The sequence below is a fragment of the Phaseolus vulgaris genome, chromosome 8, assembly GCF_051622355.1.
Source record: "Phaseolus vulgaris cultivar YP4 chromosome 8, ASM5162235v1, whole genome shotgun sequence".
Taxonomy (NCBI): domain Eukaryota; kingdom Viridiplantae; phylum Streptophyta; class Magnoliopsida; order Fabales; family Fabaceae; genus Phaseolus; species Phaseolus vulgaris.
The window spans coordinates 59,792,977-59,816,997 of NC_143505.1; the positions used below are offsets into that span (position 1 = coordinate 59,792,977).

The window sequence follows — 24,021 nt, forward strand, 5'->3', positions numbered from 1 at the left end:
TTTCTTTTTAAAATATTTATAATAATTTTTGTAATCAAATGTTGTTTATAGAAACTAAAGATTTTCTCAATAAAAAATTAACATCCTTATAAATATTTAATTACTCGACTACTTTAATAGAGTGAAATATATATTTTGATTTTTTGTTAAAAATATAATTTCTTAATCAATTTATTTTTACAATATATGATACAATTCTTATATCCTTTTGAAAATATAAAGTTGGAACAATTTCAAAACTAATTATAAAAAAAATATTTTGTAGCATACATTACAAGAAGTAAAAAATAGAATTGTTGCTTAAGTGCCTTTGAATCTATATTGAAAAACACATTTATGAACTATTTTGTGTATAATTAATTTCTAGAAGACAATCCTATACATGGATATATTGTTTATTTGTTTTCTTGCTAGTCTCTTGACAAAAAAACATGCTTCTTTTTCACCAAATTTTAGGTTCAAAATATATAATGATTCTGACTTATCTACGTAATATATTTGATATTTATAATGTTAACTTAGTTATTTTCTTCAACAATGTATTAAGGGTTTAAAATTTGCTCATCTAATAGTGCAAACGTTTTGGTAATCCTCACAATCATACCATTCATTGCTTTCCAATTATGTAGTGACAGTTCATACACAATACTTGATGCAGCTGCTATATCCTTTACAACAGCCAAACACAATAAGGCACTACACTGTGACTGTGACTGTGACCAGATAATGGTATGTAGTTGGAAGACACTGTACAATACAGAATAGTCTTTCTCAAGAAAGAGGCATTTACTAACTAAAGCTGAAGCACAAGCTCCACAAGAAAGAGCTCAGCATCAAACCTTAGTGCAGAAGGCTCAGAAGGCTGAAGAAAACCATCCACCATTCCACCAAATACATACAGATAACGCCCTGATCTGTCTGCACAAGCACGGTGGAATGATCTAGCTCTTGCCTCAAAACCACTTGATTTCCACCTTTTCCACATTCTTGCCATTGACTCTTTCTTGGAGCTCACTGTGGTTGGATGCTGCAGAGTGATGTAAGGGTAAGGAATGGCACTGATGTCCAACACCCAAAAATCATTTTTCCTGTGTCTATATGAGTCTTCTCCTCCATAAATTAGCAATCTGCTCCCCAAAACCAAAGTTGCTGTGTGACCAACTCTAGGGAGAGAAACACCATCTGATATGCTTTGCAAATCATAAACTATTTGCACCCATTTGAAATAACCTTGATATGTATCCAATAACCAAACATCATCAAGCACCTCATAACCCAACCCTCTTCCTCCAAATAGTATTGTCCTGCTTCTGCCAATGCATGTCAAGGTGTGTCCTGAACGTGGTGGAGGTGAAGGGTATGACACAATCTCATGCCAAGTTCCATGGCAGGGACTATCTGACAGCTCCAAGACCCATGTGTCCCCCAAACGGAGGCCATGAAGCCCAATACCCCCATGGATTATCATTCTCTTTTCATCAATGCAACATGCACCATGTGCCCCTCTTGGAGGTGGTGCAACATTGTCCACTTCAAGCATTTTCCATGAAAATGCTATGCCTTTGTTTTCATTCAACACAACTTGCCCCAACCATGTATCGTTTTGACGGTTGCCACGGTCATTGATTCCTCCAAAGAGCACAAGATAATCACCCATTTCCACACATGTATGCCCAAATCTCCCACTTGGAATGCCTGCATGGACTGTTTGCCATTTCAACATTCTCCGGAAATCATTGCCAATGTATGCCACCCTCGTGTCATCAAGGTGTCGTCCTAAACAACAACAAAACTATAATGATAATAACAGAATAAAACAAGGACAAGGAACAACAAGATATCAGTTACAAGGTACAAGGTAGCACTTCAATTGTTAAGATAATCTACAAAGGTTAATGATATCTTGAAAACCCAATAAATTATTACAACTACATAACAACTACTTTTTTATCCTACTTTCTTTATTTTCATTCACAACTACAGAAGTTTACATGATTCTCAAAACATCATTTTCCTTAAATAAATGAAAAAAAGAAATACAGCATTCTGATCAGAATGCAGTGCTAAATAAGGTGTCCTTGCTCCTGTATGTCAGAACATAATTTGGCTTTTCAAAGTGGACAAGATAAAAAGAAAAACAAAGTAAAACATCACAGTTCACAACAAGGGGAATCTCTGCAGACTTCCAACAAATAGAATGTGGCCCATTATGAATAGGGTTTGATCAAGTTTAGTCAATAATTCCCTTTCACTAAAAAATTAATTTAAAGATAGAATGAAACACTTTCATAATTTCTTCATCAAGCAGTAACTGGAAGGGAGGTAAACAGTAGTTCCCTTTCATGTTTCAAATATCATGTAGGTCAGATTTTCTGAAGTCTGTTTCTTTTCAATGTGCACATAAAGAAGGCCTAAAAGTCAGTCATAAATAATTAACCTAGGGAGAGGAAGAGCAAAAGGGACATGGTTTTTGGTTTCATAGGTGCTATACGAGTTTATATAAACAATTCTTTCTTAAGGCAAATTGAAAGTGTCATAGGGAAATTGATAGGCTTAATTATGTATATTAGTTATTGTAAAGAAGAAAGCTGAATATACACTTAACTCTCTCTAATGATAATCAATCTTGACAAAAAGATAACCACGGATTAATTCTCTTCACCCTTAAATTTAAGTCCCATGACCTTAAGTAAAGTTAGAATTCATCTCAAAAACTAGTTGGTATTAAGAAAAGTCACCTAACATATATATAAATAACACTCTAAGAATTGAGGCAAGTGATGAGAAACTTCCCAACATCCCACCACAACATGTGATTCAGGAAGATGACTAATAAGTTTTTATACTATGTTAGAATTGATCTCAAAACCAATTTACATGAAGTGAAGTGACAGCATCATCCCAAGAACTGAGATAACTGACATGATGAGGCTTCCCAACAGTAGCGACCAAAGTGGAACATGTAATGGTTAGATGGCTTAAGGTTACAAGCAAAGCCACCTAGGTAGGTTATAGGGACAAGTATACTGCATAATAATGCTGTACAATGGGGTTGGTTTAATAATTTTGTGTTGAATTCGATTCCCTTTGTAGTGGAAAAAGGACACAAGTTGTCTCCTTTTTGTTTCACCATATTAGGGGACACACATGATGAGAGGATATTTATGAGTACAACAGTAACAGAATCCAATTTAGAAGATGGAAAGAGAAAGTAACGAACCTCCCTCACAGCCGCCACCAAACAAGACAAGACAATCCGAGACAAAGTTGAGAGAGTGAGAGGCTCTGGCTGAGGGGAAATCCAAATCTGCATGTGGCTCTGACAGAAGTTTATGACAACAAACTGAATCCATCAGAGAGACTTGTCTGTAGAGCCTCATCCATGGGAACTGATGGTGGTGGTGATTGTTAGAGGAGTTGAGAAGTGCCTCAACACAAGTGGAACCTAAGTCCCTTTTGCACAAATATTTCCATAGAGTGTTTGAGGAAGTGAGAGACCTGAATCTCTTGCAAGTCATGGAAAGGGAGAGAATTGCATCTATGGGGAGGAGGAGGAGAATGGTTAAGAGGTAGTCCTGAGCCATGTTGGTGATTGGTGATCCACTTGAACTGTGGTTCCCACTTACACTGCCCTCATACTCCTCCATGGTTGTTGGAAGCTATCTTGTAGCAGAACAACCAAGTGATGCTGTTAATTATATGGCTGAAAGGGAAAGAAGAAGAAGAAGGAGAAGGAGAAGAAGAGGAGGAGGAAAGGGTTTGTTTGAGGAAAATGGCATGCTGAGAAGTGAGTGTGTTGTGTGAGAGACAGAGATAACTAGTAATGGTAAATGGTAAAGTGGTGAAAAGAATGTGTTTTGTTGTGTTGTGTGTGATGAGTTGAAGTTGAAGAAAATGGTAAAAATGTTGGAAGAGGAAAGAGATTGATGTAAGACAGGTGAAAGGGGTGGCCATTTGATTTGTCGTGTGTATGAAATAATGAGCATTGCCTTTTGTTTCAACATGTCTTGGCTCACATCTTCTCCTGCATGCCATCTCATGTTATCTGTCTGCACAACCCTAACAAAATCAAAGAATGAATCAAAAGGATCTCAAATCAATTCAATTTAATTAAATAAATATAACAATCCAAGACCCCACCACACATCTCCTTCATTTCAAAATACTAAAATACAACAATTTTTCTCATAAAATTATAATTTTATCTTAACAAAGATTTTATTTATATTAAGAGGTGGATTATAAGCCTAATTAAACCTTATAAAATCAACTTTTAAGGTGAGGTTTGCATCCAATTATATACTATGAAATGCTATAATCTCTAGAGATGAGAATATTTCATTGTATATAAGTGGCTGTAGACCTCATCTTAAAAGTCAATTTTATGATGTTGAGTTAGACTTATCTTAATATGGTATGAGAGTCATTTAAAGTTTATCCTAGTAAGTGTTTGGTGGATTTATGAGGCTATCCGCTATCGGGTTGTTATCGGACCACCCATAATATGTTGTCTCACGCACGAATTATCACTCTCAGTGTGAGAGGATGTGTTGCAGATCTCACGAGATTAGAGCATTTCATAATATATAGGTGGATGCAAACCTCACCTTAAAATCCGATTTTATAAGGTTGAGTTAGACTTAAATTTCACTTCCTAATAATTTTGGTAAACACAATTATTGATATAATTTATTATTTATTATAAATTAAGGAAAATTTGATATTTCATGGAAAGTTGACACCAATCAATTTAGAAGGGGAGAGTATGTTAGTATATAGGATTAGAAGGATTTTGCATGATATCATAATAATTTATGGTTGGAGCCGCCAACAATACTTTTCCACTTTTTTTTGTCTTGAATGTCTAACTCACTTATTCATTCTTCAATTTGCAACTCTTCTTCCAATCCTTGTCTTGCATACTGTATATTCCATTTTTCTTATGCTCTATTTGCTTTGAAAAAGAAAATGGACACTGAGGATTCAGAAAAAGAATATGAACAAATTGACTGGAAAAAGGTCAAAATTAATAGTAATTTTTTAATATGAAAAGAAAAAAAATTATTAACAGTTTAATAGGATTTCAAATATGAGATTGAATCTCACAAGAATAAAAAATATATATAAATTTTTTTTGGTTGAAAGTGGTTCAAATATTGAATCTTCCTGATGTCTCTCTCTTGAAGAACCAACAAAACTATCAATAGACAATGTTAACTGTTAGCAAGCCACTTAAAAATTTGTAAAATACTCTTAACTGATTCATATTATAACTGTTAAAAATAGAGAAAAAATATTTTTTTACTAAATTGTAGATATAACTTTTTATTAAAATTATGGATTCATGTGAGGAAATAGAAAATCTAAAAAAATTTAAACTAATATTTTTTTACTAGAATATTGTTGACGTTTTGTAAACAAGTTACAACCTTTTTGTGCGACTTCACGTGGGACCATCAAGTCATTTTGACCGTTTTAGAAATTTTAAAACAATAAAAACTTAAATAAAAAATATAGTTATAGAATTTTAATCGTATCATTAAGTTTAAATCTAAATTTTAGTTATAATAATTTAATATATAAATAAATACAAATTATAATACAATGTATTTAAAAAATAATATTACTATAACCTTTTAAAAATATAATCATTATTGTATAAAATAAATCTACCTAAATTAACCTAAGTCCATTTAAATCAGAGGTCAAACAGATAAAACAAAAACATTAATTCTGTTTAAGTTTCAATTTTCTTATGGACTTTTCAAACTAGATTATTGGTTTCAACTTATTTTGAAACGTGAGATGCTTGAACTAATGGATGTGACAAAACATCAAAGCATTTTTCAGAAAACAATAAAAAAAAACATCAATTGTGAACTTTGTCTTGTCTTGAATTAAAAACCTGAGATGATTGGTTTATTATCCACAAATACAACACGCGTGGAAGGGGATTTCTTTAGGGGGAAAATGCATACTATTATTTCTCCTGAGTTCTGATATATTATTTCTAGTTTGACTATGGTGATAATATAGCCCACAAAAAGCCCTCTAACCATCAGAGTTGATATGATACACCTTCTGGTGTATATCATCAATCAGGCAAAAAAGTATAAAATTAATCATTCCAGAAAAAAAAAGTCAGATTAGAAAACTGGAAGGGTTCAAAAGGGAGAGAGGGCATCCAGCATCTTCTTATTTCTGCACATTGTACACTTTTCCTTTGTGTATCAATTTCCTAAGAGCAGCTTTAGCTTCTTCCAAAGTTTCTACACTCTGCCCTTCATCAAATGATATCCTCTGAATGTTGAACTGCATACAAGAAAGACACTAAATGAGACAGCAGCTACAAATATTATCAGGAAGACAATCTGGTTATGGACAGAAAAAGCATACCTGGGCACCTTGTCGGACCCTGATATCAGTCCCTTTGCTGTCTATTGATATGAGTGCAGCATCATCTACCTCAGTCTCATTAGATAGAAGTTTCTTAAGGGGCTTTGAGAAGATAGCATTGAGTTCCTATTTTTTCAAACCAAGCAATGAGGTGTTATAACTCTAGGGCTGGTTTACATAATTGTATCAATGAGCATATGGATGATAGAAAGTCATTTAAAAAAGGTTTGACTGAAACAACCAGATTCAGACTTCATTTCAACTTCACAAAAAACTCTATTGGGTTACTTACCCAGGTAGGGGGGTTGACATTAATTTATCCTTTTAGGTAGGTTTATTGACTAAGGGAAAGTACTAGGGTCAACTAAGAACCCCACAAAACCAACCCCAGTCATGACCTTGAATGTGCCACATGTATACACCTATCTGGACCATCTCCAGCTACTGTACTGAAAAAATTAGAATGCCCCATCCCAACCAATCACATAAATTTCTTTTAAGTGGGAGAAGAGAGAAACATTCCATGAGCATATTAAATTGTTTAAAAAAAAGGTTGTTTACTTTTGCCTACACAAGTCAGATATTATTTCCTTTAACCCAAGTATAGTAAGAAAAAAAAAATCAGAAAATTCACCTTTAAATACTGTTCACCACCATCGACTGCAATCTTATCCGGTTGAATTTTTTCATATTCCTTTACATCCACCCAAGCAACAGTACCAAAGCCTCCAATGAAATATATGTCACTGTCAATAATGAACTGATTAAATTAGCTACACAGGCTGATAATGATAGCAATACCAAACAACAAGATGAAATTGAATTTCCCAATTCTTCATGCATTCTATTCATCATGAGCACCGTATTTTTTGTAGAGGAACTAGATTTTTTATGAAAAATTAAAAAGGATAAAAACGACCTGTACATGTTCTTGACGCTTTACCAAACACCCAATTATGATTGTTTTGTAATTCAACCATGAAAAACAAAAACTATTTATCAAAAGTCTAGGCTATTGCCTTCTTACTAATATTGGCATTTATACGCCAGGCCCAGATAAAAGTATGCAAGGGAGTTTGCACAAAAGATTATTTTGTTAAATACAATCAACTTGGCTGCAGGCAGCAGCTGCTTGTGTTAAAGAGAGTGTGGACAACATATCAAATGACAGTAATTTTTATCCAATCAACTATTAAATCATACAAGGAATAATCAATATTAAAATTCAAAAGTCATGTGACTTTAAGTGATCGTATAGTCTTTAATCTTGACTAAATAATGCAGAACATCCATGTATGATTGTATAATCAAGATTCACACACCTCTCACTCAAAAAGAAATGAAAAAAAATACTAGATACATCCCATAGATATAACTGGAAAGGAGCCAACCTTATATTTTCCATCCTAAAGTAGTAGAAGTTTCCCCACTGTTGAGAAGGACCCTGTTGATGTTTCGCAATGTACTGCTTATGAGCCCATTCCTGTTAGTACAAATAGTCAAATAGATACCATGACATGTACAAATAAACCTCTAATTCAGAAGTATCTCTATATGAATAATTGAAGGTACAAACAAGTGCACATTTGCAAATCCACAAAGGCAAATTAATCAGCAAACAACCTGTTGATCTTCCGGAAGTGGATAGACATCCCCAAAAATAGTTACCCTTGCATTGGACAAGCCACTCCATCCAGGTATCTAAAAAATATAACTGTCAATAAAACCCAAAAAACGGAGAAAACTAGAATTGGAAATCTAAAAGCTTAAAAAGGAAATGTCATATTTCAAACCTGAACAACTAGTGTGCATCTTGGGTCAGCCAACAAATTCCTTGTGTGAATTGCAAGAGGAGAAAATGAAAATATTGGATCTACAAAAGAACATAAGACATTTATAGATAAACACTACAAACAGACAAGAAAACCATAAATGCGACACAATTAGCAACTATCACCTTGAGACAGATAACAGAGATAAATCAAGGAGCGCTTTATAACACAAGAATCTTGAGTGGACTGTGAACCTTTTTATGTGTACTTTATTTTCCTTATGTTTATGTAGTATCAAAATAGTCTTTTAGATTGGAATACTCTGTAATCCATGCCCATGTTCCAACTAAAGGACGAACATGAATCTCATCCCCAGTACCCACATACTCTTACTCATGTCACACATTTATGCTACAAAAACAAAAGATGGGCTAAATGGAAGTGATGGACTGTGTATGTAAGAAAGGAGAAGCAGGAAGGAAATTGGAGAAAATGGAAGAATGCCCACTGCAGAGAAGATTCCAGAGGAAGAGTCAGAGATTAAAAACAACAGACCAGCTGGTTCAGAAAACTGGTGGTATGAAATGGTTGTTTTGGTTTCTTTTAATTTTTTAATCCAACCTAAATATTTGTTTAGCCAAATAAAGTCCACTGCCAACATATAAAAGCCATGTATGAATTGTTAGCTTTCCATTATAATTTTTTATCTTGCAAAGCATACAATATGGTCATCTTAAGCTAGTTCAAAATTTTACCTAACCATAATTTTATGGTTCTATGTTAGTTTATCCTTGATATGTTATAAAATTACATACCATAACTGGACGAACAAATGCCTTCAACCTTTCTTCACTAGTCTGGTTTATAAAACATAGATTAGAGGGCATGAACTTTGTAACAACACAGATAGTTGTCACATGTTGAGTGGTAATACCAGAACTGTGGGCCAGGGGGTAAAGAGGGAAAGGAAGAGTTTAGGAGATAGGTAAGAATTGAGTGAGGTGGAAAGGTTCGGGTGGGCTGAAGTATCTGTTCAGTTCAGCTGCACAATCTCCATAGTTATCTTCATGCCTTCTTCTATGTTAATATTATTATTATCAGAGGGCTACCCTGTTTGTAAGGTGCTTGGTCACCCTATTTTCAGTTTCTATCACATTCTCACTCTTTTCTTAGCAAGGATCAATACTAGATTGAAATCCTTAGTAATGCATGCCCAATTTACAACAATTTAATTATCCTAACCCCCATGAACTAGGCTGAGTCCACCAAATGCATGATTGTATCAGACATGTACCTTGGGGAGAACTCCCAACTCCATGGATACACAAATAGACACCGAAATCCAAAAGTGCATCATATATTCATGACTGAACAGAAGTAACTAATCAAACAAATGAAGAATTATTGACTTACGACCCGTCGAATCTGGTGCAAAATCAACCAGAGAACCAAATGGATATCCTTCTCTTCGGTGGTGCATACGAGACATTACAGTGCACAAATGAGCAAATCTTGCCTTGAATTGCAGAAGGAAAAGGCAATACAAAATTAATAAAGGGAATCCGTGACTGTAACTGCGCTAGATTCAGTTCTACATAGCAGAATACACAAAAATCCATTTAGATTTTACCAGAAACAACACAAGCAGCTTACCTGCTCCATCAGGTTTCGAACTGCCAAAGCCGGTCTAGGTAAACCGTGAGCCGATGTGGCACTCTGCACGCCACCAGAAATAGGTGTTCTGAAAAGTCCAGCCCTGGAGCCACCACCTCCTACTGGGGTCAAAATACTTGACCATGACATGTTCATTTGTAGTGGCACATCTTGATCTTCTTCAGAACTCTCAGTCTCAGAATGGCTTATGTTTTCCTTGAGAACGAAACGGAACCCAACAAAGTCAAAAGTCAATGACAAGTTATCTGTTGATTATGATGCACAAGAACAAAAAAGAAATAACCAATTAACGACCCAATTAAGCAATACTACGAAATCTGCATGAAGAGTGAAGTGCAGCAATAAGGAACAAAAAAAGAGATAAATTCATCACATTTCATTCCTAACGAAATAAACATAAGCCACCAGTATCATGATCTCTAAGGAACAAGTTGATTGAAACGGCTAGTAAAAATAAATAACAATAACAAAACGCAGAACACAACCGTGAATAGGGTTTTAGGGGAGTGGTTTGATCAGAATATTCCAATTCCAAAGTAGAAAGTGAAAGCAGAGATTTTGATTTTAGGGGTGTGTGAGTTTATCACCCAATTGATGAATATGGTAAAGAAGAAGAAGTTGAAGAACCTGAGGTTGAGAAGCTAAGGCGAAATCATTGGTTGCTTCATCGCCACCAGTGTTTGAAACACGAAGAGGGAGAAAGTGGGAGTGAGAGTTTTGGGTGATCTTGAAGAAAGAAAGTGGCAGCGTTCTGACACGAGAGGAAGTAGAAGGAGTGCGAAGAAGGAAAGAAGAAGAATCAGGGATGATGGAGAGTGCTTCCATGGAAGAGTGTGTGTTGTTTGAGATGGGTTTTGGTTTGGGGAATATAGAACAAAATCAGCGTATACTATGAAAGACAGAGGTTGATGTTGGTGTTGGTGTTACTGACACAAACAACAATAATAGAAAACAATATAATACTATAATAATTTCATCCTTATTATGCTATTTATTTCTCTCTTTTGCTCTTTTGGTTCCAAATCCATTCTTGCTTTGTTTAGATTAATTATTGATTAGTGATTTGATTAGTGATTTGATTAGTGATTTTGATGGGCTTTAGCTTTGCCAACTCAAATACCACTTCCAATTCTGCGTGCCCAATCCAATACTATGTAATCTTTTTAAACATTTTTTTATGATACCACTAAAAATCAAAACTTTTATCTCTAAAATTCCATAAATCCCATAAATAAATCCCATAAATAGTTCAAATTGTATAACAACAATATATAACAATTTGGATATTTTCTAAATAAAGAAAAAGATATTATTTTTTTATTAAATTATTCAATGTTGTATATTTATTTTCTAAAAAAATACAAAATTATTCTATTTTTATTTTCCAAAAGTTTTCCACTTGAAAGTCATGTTCTATCAAAACGATTTTGTTAAATTCGTTACACAAAAATCATTATTTTAGGTGAAGTTGTATATAAAATACACTATTTCAATGTAAAATAATATATAATTGAAGATACTCAACCTCTCAAATCTTTTATCCTTAACAAAAACAAACACGTTAAAGGTATGAATCAATTGAAAGAGTTTTGTAAAGAAGAAAAGTAGTAACTTAATTGCAATAAAATTGTTAATGCATATAAAAAGATAGAGCACATGTTATATGATTTTGTCTATTAGTGAAAACATATTGACCTGTTGATTTTCATTAACAGTTTCTAAATAAAATAAAATAAAATATTACTGACAGAATCAATGAATCAAAAAGTAGAGTTCTAACATTTTCTTCATGAATGTTTTGCTAAAGGTTAACTTGATGTTCTAACAAGTGGCATTTCAGGAAACAAAAAAACAAGCAAACAAAATATCCATTTCATTTTCACTAGCATTTTATTAGGGAAAGAATTGTACATGCAAACTCCTCTCATCACATACCATTTTCAGTAATTTATTATTATTCAACCAACCAAAGTTCATTGTTTTCAGAAAAAGGGTCATAATAAGCTTTCAAATCTGTTGCAACCATGCTTTTTGTTGCCTTCCAGTTCAAGTTTTCAAACGTTAGGTACAAGTTTCAACATCCTTCACCTTTTTCCATTCTCAATCACAATCACACCTTCTACACTGATTTATTACCTTACTCCTCTTACTTTTTAAGTTGAGTTTATAAAACATAATGAAAAAGTAGAATATGATTTTTTTTATACAACAAAAGCAATATATTACTGATTTTTTTCTCTAATGTACCTTAGTTTCTATCTCCCATTTTCACACTTTCTGGGATTCATTAGCATTTTGAAGACTTCATCCATGCATCAGATCCCCAGATCAAAGTCAGATCAAAGGCAAATTTTGCTGCTGCAGGACCTGTTTTCATAGCAGATGAACTTCTTCATGGCAACCAAGTTTATCTGAATTTGAATCTTTCTTGAACCTTTTTTGCATCCAAATACAACCACTCCAATGAGAACATCCAAATTTCCATGTAGGGGATTAGATTATCGCCTATGTCTTCTGATTTTTGTTGTGTGTTTGGTGTTGTATGGAACAGTTTCAAGATTGAATACTGCAAATGTTTCTCATGCCACAGTGTCTAAGTTACGGCACTTCAATCCCAAGCATGTTGTATCAAAAGGGAAAGGGTACCCTCCTGTGCTTGCATATTGGATTCTTGGCACCAAAGATGAGAGTAGGAAAATGTTGAGGCTGTTGAAGGCTGTGTACCATCCAAGAAACCAGTACCTGCTTCAGCTTGATGATCGTTCTTCTGAGTCTGAAAGAATGGATTTAGCTATTTCAGTTAAATCAATTAAGGTGTTTGAGGAATTTGGAAATGTGAATGTCATTGGGAAAAGTTATGCCATAAATAGGATGGGATCTTCTGCTCTTTCAGCTCCTCTACATGCTGCTGCTTTGCTGCTTAAACTGAACCCACAATGGGACTGGTTCATCACCTTAAGTGCTTCAGATTATCCTCTCATGACTCAGGATGGTAAGTGTGTCAATGATGCAAATGTTTACCTACAATAAAAACTTGCCTTCTGAAGTTTTCTTTCTAGTAATGCTATGCATCATGAGTTCAATTCCAAATTGAGTTCAACTTGAAATGATAGAGGCCTCTGAATTCAATAACTCCAACCAAGAAAAAAGAAAAAACCTGACTGCAAGAAACTTTAGAATTGCCCTCCTCCTAGTTTGTTTAGTTATGTTTAGATCTAGCAAAAAAGTTGATCCATCAAAGATGCTAGCTACAATGATTTAACATGTGCAATTTCTCATTAGTGTTTCTTAAATTGTAATAACCAAGGCCCTAGATACTAATTTTAGAGCCTGAGATCTCTATCAATGTGCCTTCAATGGGATAGCAAATCAACCATGTTTTATTTATTTCTGTGCAGATATCCTTCATGCTTTCACATCCTTGCCAAGATATGTCAACTTCATTCATTACACTAACAAGACAATTCGGAACGAGTAAGTAGTCATCAAATTAAGGTCTACCTATTTCCTTAACTATATTGCAAATAATTAGAACAAAATTTCAATTAAATAATCATAGTGATAACATTAACTCTGCCAAAATAAAAAAAGTAGTTTATTTGTTATGTTTAGTGGAGAGCCCTTATTACCTGACTTCAATTCAACAAAAGAAATCATCTAATCACAATTCACAGTTGTTGTTGTCAAAAAGATGTATGAAATCAAGGTTTCTTTCTGAATTCATTCATCATTTTCCACTGGTTTGGGAGGATGGATAAGGAATGATACTATTGCTGTTAATCATCCAAAAAAGTGTAGATTATGATCTTAATCAAAATGTGTTCAACCTTTCATGTTGGCATGGTAACAGAGAATTCAAATATCTTCACCATTCATCTAATAGGTTTATAAAATGGTCGATGACATGATGATGCAGGCAACGAGACATTAATCAAATTGTGGTAGACCAAAGTTTGCATTATGAAAAGAATAGTCCACTTTTTTTTTCTGTGGAGACCAGAGATACCCCAGATGCTTTTAAGCTATTTCGAGGTCAGTTTACCTTCAGACAGAATTTGATAATAGAATTATAAGGAAGAAAAAATACTCTTTGTTTTACATTCCGTCTCTCTTTAGTTAAACCTTGAATGAATGTATTGAATGAATGTATTGCTGGTATATATTCAGACTGATATCTCACATTTTTTTGTTATTTTTGGATCAATAGGTTCACCTTGGATGGTTCTTACAAGGCCCTTCATGGAGTACTGTGTTACAGGGTGGGACAATTTACCAAGAAAACTTCTGATGTTCTTCACCAATGTGGCTTATCCTGTGGAATCATATTTCCACACAGTGTTGTGTAACTCAAAAGAGTTCCAAAACACCATTGTGGACAACAATCTAATGTACAATCTTTGGGACACCGATCCATCTGAATCCCAATTTCTTGATATGTCACACTATGATACAATGCTGGACACTGGGGCTGCATTTGCTCGCCCATTTGGCGAAGGTGATGTGGTTCTGGAGAAAATTGATGATTTGATCCTTAACCGATCATCTAATGGGTTTGTTGAAGGAGAGTGGTGTTCAAACTCAGAAACAAATAAGACCACAGAGGTTTCAGAAGCTGAGGAAGAAGAAGAGTTCTTGTGCTCACAATATGGCAATGTTGATGATGTAAAGCCAGGGCCATTTGGCATCAAGCTTAAGATTCAACTAGCTGAAATTGTGAACACAAGGGAATTCACAACAAACCAGTGCAAAGCTTTTGAAAGGTGGTGACAAAATGGAATGTTGTTTTGCTAAAACCACTTGGTATTTTTTTTCATGTGGTGACAGATCATTGTTGTTACTTCATGTGTCAGCCTAATTGAAATGTCAAGTTTTATAGTGAAGTCAAACATTGAGTAAAAACTTTACTAACATTCAGTAAAAACTTTATTAAGAAATGGATTTAAACCTAATTCTATCTTATAAAATCGACTTATAAGGTGAGATTTGCACCTACTTATAAACTATGAAATGTCATAATTTGTAGTCGATGTAGGATCTTCGACACACTCTCTTACACCGAGGCTACCACCTTGTGAGTCAGATTATATATTTATGGGTGGTCCGATAGCGAGTGTCTTGATAAGTTCAACAAACACTCACATATCAAATTAAGAAGTGGATTTTAAGTTTAACTCAACCTTATAAAACCGTCTTATAAGGTAAGGTGTGCACCACCTATAAACTATGAAATGTCCTAATTTTTAACTCCTTGTTTGCTTCCATGGATGTACTGTTTAAGAGGAAGGATGTGAGTGGATATTCATGGTTTGGATCAAGGGATGTGCAAGGAAGTGAAGGAAAGGATATACCTGTGAACAATAAATATCCTCTCCCCTCAAAATGAAGAGATGTAGAGGGAAAGTCATGTCAGCATCCCTTATTTCCAAATTTACCCTCATTTGAATGTATCACAATGCTTCATTTGAATGTATTAGTATTTTAAAAAATTTATTGTACAATGTTTAATATATATATATATATATATAAAATGAAGAAACAAATCATAATAAATTTTAAGGAACTTTTAAGTTTGTTTATTATTTTATAAAATATTATAAATCCGTGTAAAAAAAATATAGTTAAATAAAATCTTCCATTTATATATTAGTTATTAGAGTAGATCAAGTGATACCTATTTTTCAAGTTCTAATCAGATATTTTATTAAATGTGGTTGGATTTAGTTTTTTTTTAAAGAAAAGAATATACTATATCTAATTAAAATTGAAAATATTACCTGAGTTGGATCATGGTCATCACCAAAAGGTTATACTAAACATTTTTCATTTTATTTTATACTAAATATTTAATTTATTTAATACAAAAAAATCCCTAAAAACAATCCATCACTTAAAATAATTTTATTCTAACTTAAATTATTCATTAAAAACTGAAAATATAATTAATATATTAAAATATGTATTTATGTATTATGTTATATTTTTGTTACTGTTGTATTTTTTAGATTGCTTTATTGTGAGGTTTTTTAATATTAAAAAATAGTAATTTTTTTATTTATATACGATGTGATTTATTTTTTAATTTTATAGTATATGTTTAATATTTAAAGAAATTATTTGAAATTCTGTTTTTATTTTTATTTTTGTTATGTTTATATTAAAATATTTCTATATATAGTTATTATGTTTATGAGTTATAATTTATTTTATTATAATTTTTTATGAAATTTTTTTCTATTGTTAATTACGTTATATTTTTGTTGTTGTAGTATTTTTTTATTTTTCATTTCTAGAGGGTTTTTAATATTAAAAAATAATATCTTTTTATTTAAGATTTGATTTATTTTTTAATTTTATTACTTGAAGTTCTGTTTTTATTTAATTTGTTGAATACATATTTTTTTTCTAATTATAGTTTTTATATTATACATATTTACATTTAACATATATTTTTTTAATTATAATTTTTAAATCTACTAAATGTGTGAAAGTTTTTCATTTTTAAACAAAAACAACTCATTTTATTATTAATTTTTTAATAGGCAAGGGTTAATCTGTAAAGCAACATTTCACACCTTTAAAAAAAATTAAAATTCTCTCATAACCATCACATTACTCACAAACCCCCCATAAACTTTGCTCACACATCCATTCTACATACTCTAATCCAAATACCCTCACTTACTTCACACTCTCCTCACACATCCTCTCTCTCAAATCCTCACACATCCCCTTCCTAATCCAAACAGAGCATAAGCGTGTGATTTCCAATAAACTTGAGTTACATTGATTGAGAAATAACTTCATTATTACCAATAAAAAAATATTTAGTTAACATCAATAAAAATAGCCTTAATAATGTTAGATAAGAAAAGTAAAATCTTTTATGATCCAACTCATAGGCTTAAGATAGATGCACATGAAAAAAAAAAAAGTTGATATCATCAAAATTAGTAGTCATATATTATTATTTTTTATCTTTTGAAAACTAAATTATTTTAAACATATAAAATAAGACACTTAAATCAAATTATATATTATAATTAACATAAATCAGACTTAATCATATGTTGCCTCTATTATTTATTTATTTAGTTCAATTTAATAATCAAACTATCAATTGAGTTACTCCATTTTAAAACGCCAATGATGTGAACCTTTGGTTTGTTAAAATTGATGTCATTGTGTATTGGTTTCATGTCATTAATTCTATAATTGATTATTATGCACTTATTATAAACTATATTACATATAAATTAAAATCATTAATATATGTTTGTTAACGATTTCAGAATTGATTGAATGAAAAATAAGTACATTCAACTTTTTATAAATAATAAGACTAAATAAAATAAACAATAAAATTAAAAAGATAATTAAACATTTAAATAACTAACAAAATTAAACATATAATCTCAATAATTCCATATCATGGCCAAATTAAAACTTAAATGATTTATATATTTTTTTCTTCGATTTTAGTTATATCTATTTTATACTTTGTTTGGATTTGAAGATAGATTTGAGATAATAGATTTTAAAAGATTTGAGGTGAAAATAAGTGGAAAGTGAGTTTATTTAGATTAAGGGAAAGATAATGAGGAATGAAGGAAAAGTTTATGAAAATTTAGTAAATGATGTGATAGGTGTGATTGAAAAAATATTCTTTTTAAATAAATTTACAAAGATGTAAGATTACAAATTTACCCTTGTGGTTAAAATAAAATATGATTAAATTGTTTTATGTATAAACAAATTAAAATTTATGTAAAAATATTTTACAAATTTTGACAGGTATATTTTGCATAAATAAAATTTCCAAATTATTAAAAAAAATATAAATCCTAAATTATTTAATATCATACTTAAATAAAAATATGAAATAAAAAATCTTAAATTATTCAAAATTCTAAATAAATACAAATCTAAATTATTTAATATTAATATTTAAATAAAATAAAAAAATTTAAAGTATTTAAAATCCTATATAAATAGAAATCTAAATTATTTAATATCAGTATTTAAATAAAATGTAAAATAAATAAAGAATCTACACCATGCATGTTGGAAGAAGAATTTTTAAAACTTTTCAGAAGAACAAGAATGTAATATTCCTTGGTCCACGTGGATTTTTCCAACCATCATTGCAAAGGCACAAAAGGAAGTTTTTTTCTATTTCTTTGTTAATCTTCCCTCTTAATTCGTCTCCAATTATCAAATGCAAACATAGACTCTCCTTATTATTCCATGAGGTTTCTGTTTGTATCAGAATGATCTTTACCCGGATTGAAAAAGAAAAAAAATCATGTTTCTATTTGGGAGTTTGTGGGTATTAGAGAGAGAAGAAAAACGTAGAAAGTGAAAATGTTTTCTCTGTTGGATTGAGAAGATTTGGTGAGAAAGTATTTGGTTTTACCATATTACCCATCACTTACTACCTATAATTCCCAAATAATCAATCAAAATAATTTTTTTATCAATTTTTAAATGTAAGGGCAAATGTGTAAAGTTACATTTTTATCAATTAAAAAAAATACAATTTCAATCACACTCATCACATCACTCACAAACTTTTATAAACTTTTCATACACTTTCCACTTTATTTATCTTAATTCAAACTTTCTTTACACTTTTTCTTCAAATCATCTCAAATCCACTTCCTCATTCTCACTCTCTAATCCAAACAAAACTTTAATTCAACTCCTCTTCAACCCTACTCTAGCCCGCCGTCCGTTTATTGTCCATTCAATTTTCGATAAGTTACTAATAATATTTTACTGAAAAGTTAATAACTAATTCGTCATTATCAATAAAAATAAATTAATTATTTCATGGTAATTAATAGTATTGTTATCATATATATATATATTATTTTTTTAAAATAAAGGTAATAACATTATTAGGCCCAATTTATAAAACAGAAAAATTCAGCAAATTAACAAGGTAATATTTTTTTAAGAAAACCCCATATAAATTTATAATTTCGCCAATATAAAATATCAATAACTCTCTAAGATTATAAAGCTTGAATAATTAAATATGAATATACACTTCTTCCAAATTAATCCATTGATTATTCATCGTTTGCTCTCAAAGAAACTAACTCAATTGAGAATGTAACTTAATTGCATAATGTGCATAAATGATTGTGAATATTCTTAAATTTGAGAAAAAAAATTGACCTTATTAATAAAAAAAACCACCCGATGTATAGAAATTTTCATTTTAAAAATATCTAAAAACTTAACTATATAAGTTCTAAGTTTTTTTAATGTATATTTAGTTTCTATCATCTAAGTATAGTGGCATCTGGCATATCGTCATGCAAGAACTTATAAAGACTAAAAAAATACCTGAAAAAAAGGTATTTACCAGAAAAAATGATAGGATGAAAAATGAAAAAAAAAACACAAACCCAAAATATATTAATTAACCCTTAATTATTTTAATAAAATTTTCTAACGGTTGCAAATTACTTATATTTATTAGACCAAATAAGATTTAATCGGTTAAAATTTATAGAATAAGACTGGTTTAATTTATTAAATAATCTTGTTGATTGAATAAGATTTAATTATTTGAAATTTATTAAATTTATGAACGTGTTTTTTTTTACTTATATTTATATTTTGTAGAGTTTAAATCAACAAAATTGTTGATTTTTATAGACTTTTTTTTAAAGAGGTATAAACAGTGAGAGAAAGCAACACTTTAGTAGTTTTGAACATCACATCATACAGAGACAATGTGTTTGACATTTCTATATAAAATGAGCAAAGATGTGTTTGATATACACCATTTCAAAGAGTGATTGGCTTGATGGAAACTACAATAAAATAAAGATTGGTTTGAATAATTTAACATTTTATCTCTTGACTCTTGTGATGATGGTTTTGGACAACTCATGACCTGGTTTTTTCTACTACTTGGTCTCTTAGGTTTCTTGAAAACTCTCTTCAATTAATTAAGGCACTAAATACATGGGAAGCTTGTAGCCATTAGTTGGTGAATATTTTAAGGAAGTGAAACAATGGCTAAGAATGAGCCATGGCAACAAAACGATGATGTTATGAATTTAAATTGAAAGTAAATGAAAGATGTGGTTTAGAGATAATGAAGCCCATTGGAACAGAGAGAATCTAAGAACACAAGAACAAAAAAACCAACAACCTCTCTCTTCGTAGGTTGTGTGCAATAATAACTTTAAACTGCAACCACAATGAAGTGCTTTGCTTTGCTATTCATAGACCCAGCTCATGTGTCACTTTTGAGAAGAGGGTTTAGACCTCACATATGTGTGTATCTATCTACCTCTTTGATTGAGCCTTTTTTTAACCGCTTGTTTTCGCAGATTGTTGTTGACGTGCATTATTACTAGGCACAATTTGTGGGACCAAAAGCAGAAACGTAGCAGACGTGTGGCTTTCAAACATGGTACTCCTAGTTAGTATCTAACAATCTAAGTGATGCAACATCAATTATGGTAATAACCTTCACAAAATTGTTCCAGAACTCAGATATTGGCCTTTCGATAACAAGTGGCACCTACCAATGCCACTTTTTTTTTGACACGTGCAGCATCACCAACAATGAATGGATTGTGTGGTTATATTATGAAGTATACTTTAAATCTACTCGATCTCATAAAATTGAACTCGATCTCATAAATTGATTATGGTTCATGAGATTGAGATTTGCACCTACTTATATACTATAAATAATCACCTAAAAATTATGCATCTATTTTATAATGTACTTATAAGGTACATTTGTGTGAAAAGAAAAACTTTGATTAAGAATATGAATCGGGTCGAATACTAAAGAAAATTAAACCTTAATCCGAAATTAAAGACGTTGATTCATAATTAATTAGCAGGTTTGGAAGGAGAAGGTTAATTGGGTGGGTAGCTTTTTCATTTCTTTCCGAATTGGTAAACACATTAATGAAGAACTATTTTGGTAACTGTAAATGCGAAAAAAGAAAAGTAAAATTTGAAATCCACACTTTGGTTAATGATCATAAGATTACAACATACAAATTCAAACTAAATATATGTATTGGACTAGGACTCGCCCCATCCCTCGTGCAATTCACGCGGCAGCGTGAAGACACGTGCGAGGTTCGCGTGTGCGGCTAGAATCAGATTAGCTGGCACTCCGGAGATTTTCTCCAACCTCGCCAGATTCTGCCACGTGGCCAGACTCCTGTCCCCACAAAATCTCAGACCCTGCCAAAACGACGTCGCCGCAGCCACCCTGAACGGAAGCAAATTCCACTTTCCGAGACACACGTTCAGAGCGTGCGAGGCCACGCGGTTACCGTTCTCTCCTAACCCTAACCCTAAACCTATCTCTCTGCTCCATTTTCCAAACACCTCCTCCTGCTCCTGCTCCAGCTCCACCGATCCGACGCTATTCCGCTTTTTCTTCGCTTCCTGAGACGCGTCGTCGATGACGGAACTCCAGAAACTCCTCCTCCTCTTCTTCCCCGCCGCCGCGCGCGTCGCCTTGATCTTCTCCGCGGCGCACGACTCGGAAGTGGAGACGCAGGTGGAGGACGACGGGAGAGAATCAACGTCGTCGGAAGGCGGCTTTTCCGGCGAGCAGGAGGTGCAGGTGGACGGTAGCGCGGCGCCGGAGATGTGGATCCCGGTGAAACGGTTGCATTCGGAGCAGATACGGCGACGGAAGTGGCGCGCGACGAGGAAGTTGGCGGCGTGCACGGCCGCGTCGCAGTCGCAGCAGAGAAATGCGGAATCGGAGGGACAATAGAAAGAAGCTCGGTTGCTGCAAAGCTCGCAAGCCTTGCCCATGGTCACACCAATCTCGCTGCGAACGAGATTATGAGAGAGTTGGAAAAAACCGTTGATGAGAAAATGAAACAGAAAGAGAAAACGGAAGAGAGGTTCAGAGAAATTGTTCGTATTATTATGTATGCATTGTTAGTGACAGTGTCTCATATTAATACCCCTGGTGACTACCGTATCATAGCATATTTAAAATAAGTAACGCAAGCAAAATACTATGCCTTTTGCTTTTCATTGCTTATTTCTGTCCTTTTGTTTTACTTGTGGCTACCAATCCACCATGCACAATTCAACACCATTCATCCATACATACATCATAACACATTAATCTTATCAAATTTAATAATAATATGTAACATTCTTAACTATAAAATATCTTTTCAATCTACATTATTACTCTCATCATTACCATATAAATATTAATATAATGTTACATGCACCTTCATATATCACTAAAATTATTAGTTGTTAACTAAGATAACTTTTTGTTTGTTAAAAAAACGTCACTTCAAATTCATAACCCTAGACTCAACTTTAATGGCTAGTTATTTTTCGAATGGGTTCGTGTCGAGTTAAAAAAACACACACACATAATTTATTTATATTTTCATTAATCTAAAGTTTTTTTTTTATATTTTTGCTATTTCTTTCGTGCACACTTTGCTCTTGGTGGAAGCTGACCATAGGAATATAATTTTTAATTACAAATACAATCTATTAAACAACGAAACGTGCTTTATAACATTACAAGTATCGAAACCAATTAAAAAAATTGTGTGCCTAACACCCGTTTCTAAAACAAGAAAAAACACGAGGAAATAGTGTTTATATGCCTAATATAACGAAGCCACTGCACGGGCAATATTCGTTGCCAGCACTATTTTTAGCCTCTTATTTTTTACACAGTGATAAAAAAAAACATTCATTAACATTATTTTTCGCGCACTGTTGAATAACGTTGTCAAATAACGAAAATGTTTTCTCACTAATTTTTTATATAATGCAATGTTCTTTAAACAACGTATCTGGTTGAGTTTGCTGCGTCTGTTTCTCGTTTGGCATTCAAAACCTCGTCTCGGTCGAACTCGTTTTTTTATGAATATTTTGTTGTGAGAAGCTTTTAATGTCATTTTCTGTTCATGTGTTTTACGCAATTTCGTGGCAATTTCATGGTTTAATCTGTGGTTTTTTGAAATGCATAGAAAGTGGAAGTTAAAGGTAGGGTAAGGGCTAAGAAAATAGAAGTGGTTGGTAATTAAGATGGAGGTGGAAAATATCTGGGTCTGTACACAAAAAAGAAAATATCTAAATGTGAAATACTGAAGAATGAGTACGAACCACGTCACAAGCATTTTGCACCACAAATTTTATCTATCAACGATTCTTCTCCACGTCCCATTCTCATCATTCACCATACACAAACCTGTGTTTGAAATATTCATCAACCCATCTAAGATTAAGAAAATCTTTAACTTTATCAAATTCTCTTTCTTCTTAAGAATCAGTTTTCACAGTGTTTTTCTATGAAAGTGCAAATATATATACGTCATTCATTGTGTGTGTGAAAGTACAAAGGTGGTTTGAAATTGAAAAGGGTGGTTGCAGTGGTTGCTTAGGTGCAGGAAAATTTAAAAAAAAAGTGGGAAATTAATAATCATGAACAGTAGTAGTAGATGAAGTGGCAAGATCCGAAAGAACCGTAATAAATAAGCAAGGTATGTGAACCACATTCATGGAATGCACCAAACAAAACTAATGTTCTTCTCACTACGCTCTTCTTTCTATTCTACCTCTCATTTAACATTACGTGTGAGATTTTCTTTTTCCCATTTATACATGTAAGGAATTTAAGTTATAAGGGAACAATCGTATTTGATATATTTTCTTTTGGAGTTTCATTACAGTTTTGTTTTTAATCTCATGTGAACTAGATAATGACATTTTATATTATATAAGTGAGTATAAATCTTATTTTATGATATTTTGTAAGGTTAAATTAGACTTAAATTGCACTTTTTAAGATTATATCATAGTTATTTAGAGTCTATCGTAACGAAAGTTTGTTGGATTTACCAGGTCACTCAGTCGCTACCAGACCATCGGTGAATATATAGTCTTAAGCACGAATTGGAGGATTTCAGCGTAATTGAGTTAAACTTAAATCTACTAAAGAGTTTTGTCCTTACAAAATATGGATCAAGAAAAAAATATATATTTAAATTTATCATTAATCTTAACTCTTAAACAATTGAGAAAGAGATGTTAACTTCTTAAAATTTTAGGCATGAGATTTCATATATATGGAATTAATGAGTCATGGTTGAAAATTACATCTTCCAATTTTTTGAATAGATATTATTTTGATATAGTTTCC

At 32.3% G+C, this 24,021-nt stretch overlaps 4 protein-coding genes across 4 annotated transcripts; 1 reads left to right on the plus strand and 3 right to left on the minus strand.

The window, feature by feature from the left end:
* Positions 1-580: 580 nt before the first annotated feature.
* LOC137825611 (Kelch repeat-containing F-box family protein) lies at positions 581-4,016 on the minus strand. The gene is made up of 2 exons (XM_068631321.1): positions 3,221-4,016; positions 581-1,776 (listed from the first exon to the last, which is right to left on the minus strand). The coding sequence occupies exons 1-2, from the start codon at positions 3,645-3,647 to the stop codon at positions 794-796; spliced, it is 1,410 nt and encodes a 469-aa protein (XP_068487422.1). The 5' UTR covers positions 3,648-4,016; the 3' UTR covers positions 581-793.
* Positions 4,017-5,873: 1,857 nt separating this feature from the next.
* LOC137824270 (Pyridoxamine 5'-phosphate oxidase family protein) lies at positions 5,874-10,901 on the minus strand. The gene is made up of 9 exons (XM_068629832.1): positions 10,470-10,901; positions 9,822-10,037; positions 9,582-9,684; positions 8,190-8,269; positions 8,020-8,097; positions 7,788-7,879; positions 7,031-7,142; positions 6,397-6,522; positions 5,874-6,312 (listed from the first exon to the last, which is right to left on the minus strand). The coding sequence occupies exons 1-9, from the start codon at positions 10,665-10,667 to the stop codon at positions 6,196-6,198; spliced, it is 1,122 nt and encodes a 373-aa protein (XP_068485933.1). The 5' UTR covers positions 10,668-10,901; the 3' UTR covers positions 5,874-6,195.
* Positions 10,902-12,028: 1,127 nt separating this feature from the next.
* Positions 12,029-14,840, plus strand: LOC137826926 (beta-glucuronosyltransferase GlcAT14C). The gene is made up of 4 exons (XM_068633081.2): positions 12,029-12,834; positions 13,241-13,316; positions 13,759-13,874; positions 14,050-14,840. The coding sequence occupies exons 1-4, from the start codon at positions 12,306-12,308 to the stop codon at positions 14,607-14,609; spliced, it is 1,281 nt and encodes a 426-aa protein (XP_068489182.1). The 5' UTR covers positions 12,029-12,305; the 3' UTR covers positions 14,610-14,840.
* A 5,986-nt stretch (positions 14,841-20,826) lies between these two features.
* On the minus strand, positions 20,827-21,838 carry BBX32 (B-box 32). Its single transcript, XM_068632244.2, has one exon. It carries the CDS (start codon positions 21,651-21,653, stop codon positions 20,904-20,906), a length of 750 nt encoding a protein of 249 aa, XP_068488345.2. The 5' UTR covers positions 21,654-21,838; the 3' UTR covers positions 20,827-20,903.
* Between the last annotated feature and the right edge of the window lie 2,183 nt (positions 21,839-24,021).